Genomic DNA, 12,054 nt, shown 5'->3' with positions numbered 1-12,054 from the left:
ATCACCTGATGACCAATATAGGAATCAGACTACATAATCTGAAGCAGAAGATGGAGAAGCTCCATTCTCTCAGAAACACCAGACTAGTGGCAGATTGTAGTACACATCATGAACTACTAATAGCATAGCAAGAGTAAAGTAAAGTTAATGAAGAACACCAAAGCAGCCACCATGCCTAAGTACAACTTGAAAAGCATCTTCAAAGAATTTAACAATAATGTGAAAAATAGAATTGCACTATTAAGCCTAGTTGACTGGGGAACAAATGAGAATACCATAAACTGCTAAAAAGACAGATTAATGGGCCTAGAGCAAATCAAGCCTGAACTCTCCCTAGAAAATGAAAATGAGTTGTAATTTGGCCATATGATGAGAAGACATGACTCACTAGAAAAGACTTGGTAAAGTAGAACGCGGTAGGAAAAGAGGAAGACTGCATTACAGGTGGATAGATTCAATCAAGGAAGTTACAGCAATGAGTCTGCAAGGGCAACTGAATATAGGAAAACTTGGAGGTCTTTCATTCATTGGACCACCATAAGCTGAGGTTGACTTAATAGCAGTTAACAACAAATGGAATGAACTACTGGGATTTTCTGCATACAAAGCATGTGCCTTACTATTGAGCTTTGGCCTCTTCTCGCGCCTTCCTAGGCATGGGAAAAATGCAACTCTTACATCACTGTGATCTCCTCTGGAAACTCTCTGCTACAGTCTTTTTATTTGGATGCTTGCTTGCCTAAAACAGTACAAGGTTATGTAAACAAACATCCATTTTCCTTTATGCATGTTGTACTGAATACTGATTTGGACATAGCCATCTTTTGTCTATAGCGTGTGTGTGCATGTACATGCACCTGCCTTCAATTCACCTGCCAACTTATGGTGACCCCATGAATTTCATAGGGTTTCCTTAGGCATGGATATTCAGAGGTAGTTTTGCCAGTTCATGATAGTCTGTTTCTAGAAATATGGAGAAATACAGAATAAGAGTAGTAGTAGTAGTAGTAGTTCATGCTTGTGTTTAGGTCCAGTAAATGCTAACTGGATAAATATATTTAAAAACAAATGAAGAATTCAGCAGAGCGCCACCTTGCAACACTTCACATTGTGCTTTCAATGCTCGCCGTTCTTGCTGTATAGACAAATTGGCATGACCTGCACTGTTCAACCAATATAGTTAGGACTGCTACATAGTCTACACTGGCCCTGTCTCTTTCCAACAGCCCTAAAATCTCCCTCCCTGCTTTGGGGTGGGCACACAGCCTGTGTAAGACTGTGGTTACGCACAGGGCTATGTCATCTTGTAGTCAAAATATCCTTTCCCTCTGAATCTGTGTTGCCTTTTTCAAGAATCCCAGTATCTGATCTACAGCAATGAGTTCTACAGGCTTTGTTGCTCCTTCATATGTAGAAAGCTTTCTCTCCCGGATGGATGACTGCTTCTTTCATTATGCACCCTCTTGTTTTAGTATTTTTCTTTCCCCTTAAAGTTTATATCAAAATTGCTCTGTGCCCTGTTCCTTTGTTTTTCAGTGTATTTATGCATAGCTTTTCGAGTTCTGCTTTTCCCATATTGCAGCTGTGATACCATACCTAATGCAGTTTAGCAGCACATTAACTGCCATAGCTCAATGCTATGTAATTCTGGGGTTTGTAGTTCTGTGAGCTATTGAGCCTTCTCTGCCAGTAAGTACTGGCAGGATTCCATAGGATGGAGCCATGACAGATAAAGCGGTGTCAAATTGTATTAATTCTGCAGCATGTGCAGCCAAAAACTTTGGTAATTTATCAACAGTTACCATAATTTTGATGTTAGCTGGCTGATCTTGCCAAGCACTGGCTATTAGAGGCATGCAGATGTGGGTGCTGCTCTGTTTCCATGTGATTTCTATGTACTGTGCTTTGCATTTTCAGAAAGAGGTGGAACCTCAGATTTCCGGCTTCACATCCGGTGTGGTATTAATAACATCTTTGCTTATCAGTGGGGCAGGGCAGCCTCCCTCTTGGGGATACCAAAGGTTAAAAAACCAAACCCCAATCTTGAAGATCAGGAGGTGGTTCTTCAGGTGTATTGCAATAAAATGACAGCCTCATTGTATGACATATTAGTTCTGCCCAGACAAATGCTAAAGACAAGCCCAGAACCTCAGATGTTGGTGACTGCTGTATCAACTTGAATATAATAAAGATCGTATCTATACTGTAGAAATAGTTCAGTTTGACACAACTTTAAGTGATATAGCACTTGATTTACTATGGAAACCTTACAGTGTTTGTAGTTTTACAAGGTCTTTAGCTCTTTCTGCCAAAGAATGTTAGTCCCTCACAAAACTACAAAACTCAGGATTCTGTAGGATGGAATCATGGCAGTTAAATTGGTGTCAAGCTGTATTATTTCTACAGTGCAGATGCACGCATATAGAGAAAAAAAAGCAGAAATACACGTGTATGAAAATCAAATGAAAATGTTGGGATCGAGGGATGCCCAAGTTTCAGCACTGACCGGGAGAACATTTGCACACTGATGACTAATGTGCCATTTGCATCCATTTCTGGAGATGTCAGATTTGGGAAGAGCAACACATGTCTTGATTACATCCCATTTGGATTACTATAATGCACTCTATGTGGGGCTGCCCTGGAAAACTGTTTGGAAACTTCATTCAGTCCAAAATGTTGTGGCCAGTGGGCTGTGTGGTGCCAGTTACAGGGAACATGTTGAAACAGCTCCCCTGGCTACTCATTCATTTCCAGGCACAATTCACAGTGCTGATTATGTCATATAAACTTCTATATGGCTCGGATCCAGACCGATCTGCATTACATCTCTTTATATGGACTTACCATATTTTTAGGTCCTCAGTGGATGGTTTTCTCTTAGCCCTACACCCATCATAGTCTGGCCTGGTGAGGACACATGACAGGGACTTCTTAGTGGTTGTTCCTTGGATGTGGAATTACTTTCCACAAGAGACTTGGCTGGCCCCCCTTTCTGTCTGCCTTTCTCCAGCAGGTAAAGATCTTTTTATTTAAACAAACATTTGATGATTTATAGGTTGGGGAATGTTTTTAAAGGGCATGCATGTGTCTTATATTTTTACCTTTATTGTTATGTTTTAAAATGATTTTATACATTTTAGAATTAATAGTGAATAATATGTTTAATTAAATTTTAATTGCATTTCAATTTTTTATGATTAGAATGTTTAGTTTTATCTTCTTTTAGTCTTATTATAAGCTACCTTTGGTCTCATGTCAGGATAAAGGCAGGATATAAATAACATAAATAATATAAAAACAATAACTAATAACTAATAAATTATATTAATGACAAAAGGAATGCTAATTCCTGGGAAGTTCATATACTAGGGATTCCAATTAGATGTAAAAATATACTGGGTATATAGGAAAAAAAGCAAATTTCAAAGGTCTACTTTATTTACTGTATTTATCTAAGTACTCTTTAAAAACATTCCTTCATTTAAACAAAAACTCAAAAAAAGTTTATATTGAAACCAGATACAATAAGACCAATAGATAGAAACAAGAATATCTATTAAAAACCAAAGGTAACTCACATTGTCAACCATCAGAAAAATAAACAGGCCTGGGAGAACTTATAGGTAGTGCACATGTGTGTGCATGCACACACAGGCCAAGTCACTTGCTGACTTATGTCCACTCCATGAGTTTCATAAGGTTTTATTAGGGAGGAATCTTCAGAGATAGTTTTACCAGGCACTTCCTCTGAAATATAGCCTACAGCACCTGGTATTAGTTGGCAGACTCCCATCCAAGTACTAACCAGGGCTGACCATGCTTTAGTTTTCAAGTTCAGATGAGATCTAGTTCCTTTAGGGAATTTAGGCCATAAATAGGTGATGGCAAAAACATTCTGCCCTGGGAGCCCATGTCATCTTAATCAGGAATAATTCTGTATGGTGGGGTACCACAACAGAGGAGACCCACCTTCTTACAATAACCAAAGGAGCCCCACAGGGTCACAGTGCAGTAAGGAGTCCACTCCACAAAGTATCAGGTTACCCAGTAAACATTACATACCAAGTTTTTTTGGTCTCTCCTGGTTTTGCTTGCTGCTGGGAAGAACATAATGACTCTGTGCGGAGGAGGTATCAGCCTTGTGCATCATTTGAGTTTGCCTCTATGGTGCAAACATTACCATGTGCCAACTTAACTTTTGGCTTGCCTTGCTTTTGTTTGCACCTCTGTCCTTGGCAGCAGTCTGCACAGACTTTGGTGGCCAAGTCCCTCCAAAATTGTGTGTACTGGTGGTTGCCAAGACTGAGGATGATGGGTACTGCAGCAGCACTGCCAGTGCCTATGCAAGTAACAACAGTGAGAACCAGTGGACTGATATTATGCTTTGAAGCTAACAATGAGATGTTCAAGCAAGCAATGTAGGGTACCCAGCAGACCAGGAAAATGAGAGACGCACTGATGATACTCTTAGCATTTCTCAGTTCTAGTTGCTGCTCCAGTTCTGAAGGGGCCTGACTTTGATTCACTGAATGGAGGAGTTTTGTAATGTTCTTCAGATGTCTTTGGGCGACACACAGTACCTGGACACACATAAAGGCCATGGCAAGGATGGCTGGAATAAGGAAGCCATATGTTTCTAAGTAGAGATAAGTCATGGGAAAGACAAGATCGAAAGAACAGTTTACATTGGGCTTCCACTGGTTCCAAGCCAGTGGTAGGGCAGCGAAGATCAAGGGACCAGCCCAGGCCAGGACTATGTAAAGAGCAGCCCAGCGATGCACCCAGGAACTTTGGTAGTGTAGTGGGTGTATGATACACACATACTTGACATAGTGTACCAGCAGCAGATTGGCTAAGAAAGAGAGGAAAAGGAAGTTGGGTACCACATATTTTAAAAAGCAACTGTGGTATTCCAACTTCATCTCAAAGGACATCTGAGGGATACATGGAAGGGCTGCTCCAGCCAGAAGATCAGCAAAGAGTAGGCTCACGAAGAACCAGTTGATGGCACCATGAAGCTTCCGGTTGAAAAGGATCCCAAGGATGATGAAAACATTGGTCAAAATGATGAAGGCTGACAGGGGCTGTGCGAGCCAAATTATGATGAGCTCCTGTGTCTTGTTCTTCGTTTGTGCTTTCGAGCTGGATTCCTCCATCTTCTGTGCTTACTAAAATGGATTTCCTAAAGGAAACCACACAATATCTAGTGTTATTGTTTAACAAAATCAAAGAAAGTTGGCTCAACAATTACATTTCCTTTCCAAACAATTGTGGTTGCAGCTGGTGCAAGGACACTGTTATATTTGTTAGTAATTACTCAATTAAATACTGATAGGGAAGAATCACACCAACTGAAGGAAACAAAGTAATCACAGTGTAGAAGCAGAATTGACTATGGTACATCTTGTAATATACAACACAATGGTACAGACAAGGTACAAGCATGAAGTTGTTGCTGTGGCAATAGAATAAATAGTCCAATTAAGTCTTAATTGGTGGATAACAGCAATGGGTTTACAGCAAAACTCATCAAATGAGGGGGGAATTTGTAAAAGAGATAGCCAATTTAGACAAAGATGTACTGGGGCTGGACCAATGGGTAGAGGTCCACAGTCTCAGAATGTAGCCTCCCCCCCTCTCTCTCTACACACACACAAGCACAGACATATACACTGGTGCTTTTTCTCCCTACTGGATGGTATTCTGAACTTGCTTGCCTTCTCTTCACAAGCCTGCATTCCACTCATCAGGGATGTAGCTAGGATTTTAGGAGGGGGGGGGTCCAGACTAAGTGCCACCATTATAATGGGGCTTGGGTGCAGCAGCGCAGCAGCACACACCATTCATTTTTCTAATGGAAGGGGGGGGTCCGGAACCCAAGACCCCCCCCCTTGGCTACGTCCCTGCACTCATTTTCTCACCTGCTAAACCAAGGAAAAGACTCCACTCTGCAGTGTATCCAAATTTAAAAAAAAGTCAAAAAGAGAGAGAGAGAGAGAGCAAGGAACGAATGCATATTAGTTATGGCTACTCAGACTAATCAGACTTAAGAATGGAGAACAATTGCAAATCTACATCCTGAAAGTCATCAATGCATATGGTAACATTGACAGAATCATATACATGCCTAAGACCTAGTGATATATTCCTAGGTTATATGTGTTTATAGTAGGGGAGGACAATTTGTGACCTTCTAGACGTATGTGGCCTGCAGCTCCCATCATCCTTCGCTGTTAGTAAAAATAGATAGGGCTGATGGGAGTTGAAATCCAGCAACATCTGACAGGCACACTTTATTCAATCTTGGTCTATAGGTCTACAAAACAAACAAACAAACAAACAGAACCAAAACAAAAACCCTTCAAAATGGGATCTTCTTCAACTTGTCTCAAAATGGGTGGGAGGAAAGGGTAGATTTGAAGGCACTGCAGTGTTCTCTATATTCTTTAATTACTTTGGGGAGAACAATGTGTGCTCTTCTACTTTGTTTAACATTTACATGAAACCGCTGGGAGAGATCATCTGGAGGCATGGGGCACGGTGTTATCAGTATGCTGATGACACCCAAATATGCTTCTCTGTGTGTCTGACTGATGCAGTGACTAAGGATGGCATCTCTCCTCTGAATGCCTGTTTGGAGTTGGTAATGGGCTGGATGAGGGAAAACAAACTCAGTCTGAATACAGAGAAAATGGAAGTACAGCGCGCCTGCGTCATACGCGGGCGCACTTTACACGGACTTGAGCTTACGCGCTCAAGCCATGGGGAGTGCACAGGGTGGAAGGGGCAGCGCGTCCCATTCAATTGAATGGCCGTGTGCACCCACGGCGCCCGCGAGCCGCCACACTGCTGTGCACAAGCCCCATTGTTTCCAATAGGGCTTGAGCATAGGTGGAATTTGCCTTACGCGGAGGGATCTGGAACGGATCCCCCGCGTAAGGAGAGGGCCAACTGTACTTGTGATAGGTTCCCCAGGCCCGGGGAAGGAAATTTTTCCACCTGTCCTGGACGGGGTCACACTTCCCCTGAAGGATGAAGTTCACAGTTTAGGAGTATTTCTGGATTCGTCCCTGCAGTTGACATCACAAGTAGATGTGACAGGCAGAAGTGCTTGCTATCAACTTCGGTTGATATGCCAACTGCGACCCTACCTGGGCCAAAGGGACCTTGAAACAGTGGTACATGCTCTCGTAACCTCTCATCTAGATTTCTGTAATGTGCTCTACATGGGGCTACCCTTGTATCAAGTCTGGAAGCTTCAGTTAGTACAAAATATGGCAGCCAGATTGGTCACCAGTGCATCTAGGTTTGACCATATAACACCTATCTTGAGAGATCTTCATTGGCTTCCTATTCACCTCTGGGCACAGTACAGGTGTTGGTTATTACCTATAAAGCCCTACATGGCTTGGGCCCGAGTTACTTGAGGGACCGCATATCCTCGTATGATTCGCCCCACACACTCAGAACATCTGGTAAGAACTTATTGGAAACACCATCTTCCAAATATGTTTCCTCATCCCAAAAGGCCTTTACTATAATGGCCCCATGGATCTGGAATAGCCTACCTGAGGAGCTCCATCTCATGACCCCCTTGGAAACATTTAAAAAGAGACTTAAAACGGTACTCTTTTGCCAAGCTTTCCTCCCCGAAGAATGAAGACCAATATCCCTGCTCACAACGATATTCTGCCTTGCCCCTGGATGCTGGATGGTTGATGGATTTTTGTACTGTTGTATTGATGAGTGTTGGTGTAATATTTTTTATGTTTTTATAAGAGTGTTATATGTATTGATTTTATAGTCTGTAACCCTGCTTCAATCCACTGGGAGAGGCAGGGAAACACAAATAAATTGTATTATTATTATTATTATTATTATTATTGGTTGTTGGAATCTCCAGTCCACAAGCATTTGGAGAGATGCAACTTGCCCAACCTGGACTGAAGGAAGGATCACAAAATGTAATCATTGTGATTTAAAATAATATGCATTCATATACTTGAAAATTCTTGATGAAAACCCCCCATTGCTGCTTAGGCAATCTAAAGTCTTAGTCTGTCTAAAGTTCCCAGTATGATTGCATCTCAGCAATCTTTTTACAAAGACCCCAACACTCTGCAACAATCCTTATCAACAGGGGCTTTGCTATCTTGTTGTTGCTGTGTGCATTCAACTCTTTTCTGACTTGGGGTAACCCCATCCCAGGGTTTTCTTGGTAGAATTTATTTCCGAGAAGATTTGCCCTTGCCTTCCTCTGAGGCTGAGAGTGTGATTTGCCCAAGGTCTCCCAGTGTCCCATTCCAACTCAAACCACTACATCATGCTGGCTATTTGACTATTTTAAGACTGAAAAATGTATAAAATACCATTATTCCATTTACTGAGGCTTGTAATGAACTGTTGTGGTCCTTTTGACCTTTGATCTCTTTCCATACAGCTATAGTGGTAGAATTCAAAGACTGTGGCCTGTTACAGACAGCCAAAATAAAGCTGCTTCGAGTCACAGTGGAGGAATGGTGTTTGAATGATGCATGCGTCCTAAGAGTCCAGAAGCCACACCAAAGCTGCACTCCAGTCCTTACGGCTGGAGCGTGGCTTTGGTGCGACTTCTGGACTCTTAGGACGCATGCATCATTGAAACACCATACCTCCACTGTGACTCGAAGCAGCTTTATTTTGGCTGTCTGTAACAGGCCATTGTCATGTTAGTTTGGAGAATCAGTATACAAAGAAATCTTGTAGCACCTTCTTGTAACTCATGCTACCAGCTTTTCTCTTTCAGTCAGTCTCAAAGGTACTACAAGATCTCTTTGCATACTTATTTTCCATACAGCCAGCAATTTCCAAATGATATTTTCATTTAGAAGTCTCATCCAGTTGGGAAATAACAGAGAATATCCACAGTCAGGTGGCAGGACTGGGAAACCACAAAAGTTAAACTCTTAATTCTTTGTCTTAAATTAGTAGAAGAAACCATGTCCCAACATTGAAGGCAACTCCAGAAGCCTGGTGAGGCTTTTACTGTGGTAGAGATCTAGCCCCATTCCCACTTGCTCATTTGCCCTGGATGGAACTGGGCAGATCTGGGTCCCCCCCTCTCGAATCTGCTTGGAAACAAGTGCCCACTATCTTTTACCTCGATCGGGGCAGTTTACCCCTCTGAAGTTCACATTTGCGGTATTGGTTTAAAATGAAGCCTCCTTTGCTGTCAATAAAATTCACTTCTGCTTTCATCAAAGGTGATGTCTCCTACAGCCATTTCCCCCTCCTTTAAAAAAAAAAACTGGCGGCAGTGTGCGCATAGTCTGTCAACCTGTCAAATTTTAAAAACTCCAGGTGTGTGTGTGTGTTATGTGTATTTGGGTCATTACGCATTATGGCAACCCTAAAACAACCCCATCCTGGGGTTTTCTTGGCAAGATTGGTTCCGTGGAGATTTGCCATTACCTTTCCCCTGAGGCTGAGAGAGTGTGATTCCCCCAAAGTCATGGGTTTCCACATGCCAGCCTCTAGCCTCCCTTTTGCTTCCAGCCCAAATGCTATCTCCGAAGCCCTTGCCTCCCCCTCATGCCATCCTCTTCCCATCACAATAATAATAATAATAATAATAATTGCTCACCCCAGAATGCCATCTCTGCATCCTCTTGCTTTGCTTTCCCTCTGACTGTGACCCCAGAATGCCTTTACATATGTAGCAAAAGCATTCACATATTGTATCAATTTGCCAAATTGAAAGGGATACATTTGTAACATTTGCATTCGCATATTACACGCAATTTTTTTTTTAAAAAAAAGCCTCTTGTAAAGTGAGGTGCCGTGCCGGCAGCAAGCAGAAAGGGAAATGTAGCACAAGCAGACACATTCTATCAATATGTATATATATCAACCTGTAGAACTACAGTGTGCCCGCGTCATACGCGGGCGTGCCTTATGTGGCTTGAGCATACGCGCTCAAGCCGCGGGGCGTGCGCGGGGTGGAAGGGGCGGCGCGTCCCATTCAATTGAATGGGCGCACGCGCCTGTTGTGTCCCACACGCCGCCGCACCGCCGTGCACGAGCCCCATTGTTTACAATGGGGCTTGAGCATAGGCGGAATTCGCCTTACGCGGTGGGATCCGGAACGGATCCCCGCGTAAGGCGAGGACCCACTGTATTCACATAGTCTGTCAAAAATAAAAATTCCAAAGAGAGAGACAGAGACAGAGACAGAGAGCTGTCTGTGAGAGGGGAGGCATGTTCCGCCCTCTGCCCTCCTCTGACCTAATCCCTCCCCTGAACTTGACCCTTCATCCTGCTTCCTCCTCCTCCTCCCCGATTCTGCCCTTCATAGCACCCTTCCTCCTCCTCCTTTGCCCCGATGAAGAGGAGGCATGTTCTGCCCTCTGCCCTCCCTCTGACCTAATCCTTCCCCTCAACTTGACCCCTATCATGACTGGGGCCAAGTTCACATTTGCCAGGACCCAGTTTTTCTCAAAAGATACAGGTAAAACTCCACTTTCAAAAGACCCGTGCCAAGGGGCATTTGCCAATGAACGGGTGTGCAAGCTTCGAATTCAGGTGTTAAAGAATCACGGTCAATATGAACTTCCTGCTTTTAATCCAGTTTCTGAACCGGGGTAAAAGGTAGTCTGAATGGCCCCCTAGTTACAGTAATGGAATTTTATTTGGGGATAGGGTTCCTGGCATTGTTCTCTTCCAGTTGTAACATTCCCGTGTTTTTCTATTGCGTCTTTCCACTTTTCTTCTCTCCATTAAAAAAAATGCATTTTGGAAGGAAAGACTGAACAGACATACAGTGTCTTTTGCCTGTTATTGTTCGGAGCCATCTATTTGGGAACAATCAAACAATAGGCTAGTTGTCAGCCAGCATCAACTGAGTAGGAAGGACTTCATGACTTTATTGTGCGGAAGATGTGCACACATGCATCAACACTGTAGAAATAAAACAGTTTCACACCACTTTAAATGCTGTATCTTCATTCTATGGAATATTGACACTTGTAATTTTACAAGATCTTTAGCCATCTCTGCCAAACAACGCTGGTTCCTCACAAAACTACAAATCCCAGGATTCTATAGGATGGAGTCATGACAGTCAAAGTGGTGTCAAAGTGCTTTATTTCTACAGTGTAGATGAAACCTGTGTGTGTGGAATGGCACAGCGAAAGGCAGGCATATATGGACAGCATCACTATCCTACAGAGAGGAGCCACTGAAAAGAAACAGGATTATTCTTTTACTGGGGTCATAAAGAAAATGCAACAGGCACTTCAAGGGAGGCTCTTAACCATCTGGCAGCTACAACAGGAGTCAATTAAGTGATTACAATGATCTAATTGCCAGCAGAAATCTTCCCAAATGAGGGGCCCTCCATCCTTTCTCAAGAGGCAGCAAACAAGATGGATGGAATAGAAGATAAAACAGCACTCACGGCACAGCTGCTCTGAGGGCAATCCACACAAGAGAAGTAAATCTTCTCTACTGCAAGTCAGCCTCTCCAGAGAATTAGCCTTTTATGAGCTGGGGAACACTTGTCTTTGCAAACTGAAAAAAGCAGGCCAGGGAACATTTGCACCCCTATATATTTATTTTTAGACTCAGTAACATCAGCAACAACAAAAATGTGTTTGTGTTAAGGTGGGGGACTAAGAAACAAAGTGTGTTTCTTTGGGGTGGAGGTAAATCTTTGTCCCACATGTTAGATTTCTGAAAGAGAAATAATGGTATCTATGGATGTCCCCATACATATTTTCTCTGATATAAGTCTGACTGATTTTGATGGGGTTAATGTTTGAATGAGTGTGGCCTAATAGTTTGAGTAGTTTGACTACAACTCTGCAGACCAAGGTTTGATTCTCAGCTTGGCCATGAAACCCACTGGGTGATCTTGGGCAAGTGACATGCTCTCAGCCTCAGAGGAAGGCAATGCCAAACTCCACTGAATAAATCTTGCCAAGAAAACCCCATGACAGATTTGCCTCTGAGTCATCATAAGTCAGAAATAACTTGAAGGCACACAATATTAACAGTGTTCAAATAAATGTAGCT

At 42.7% G+C, this 12,054-nt stretch overlaps 1 protein-coding gene across 3 annotated transcripts in view; it reads right to left on the bottom strand.

Moving 5' to 3' along the window:
- Window positions 1-3,432: 3,432 nt before the first annotated feature.
- LOC149314020 (G protein-coupled bile acid receptor 1-like) overlaps window positions 3,433-12,054 on the bottom strand; it is an 18,744-nt gene continuing 10,122 nt past the window's right edge. For 2 of the 3 annotated variants that reach the window (XM_089520369.1, XM_089520368.1), the window contains exon 2: window positions 3,433-5,185. In XM_089520369.1, coding sequence (XP_089376495.1) covers window positions 4,137-5,159 — 1,023 coding nt within the window. In that variant the 5' untranslated portion in view covers window positions 5,160-5,185 and the 3' untranslated portion in view covers window positions 3,433-4,136. The remainder of the gene's footprint in view (window positions 5,186-12,054) is intronic. The other variant, XM_089520370.1, reaches the window with a different exon arrangement.

Source organism: Sceloporus occidentalis, unplaced genomic scaffold, assembly GCF_023333645.1.
Source record: "Sceloporus occidentalis isolate IW3139 unplaced genomic scaffold, rSceOcc1.0.p SCAF_4, whole genome shotgun sequence".
Classification (NCBI taxonomy): Eukaryota; Metazoa; Chordata; class Lepidosauria; order Squamata; family Phrynosomatidae; genus Sceloporus; species Sceloporus occidentalis.
Note: the sequence above shows the minus strand (reverse complement) of the source record. Positions and strands in the feature narration are given on the sequence as shown.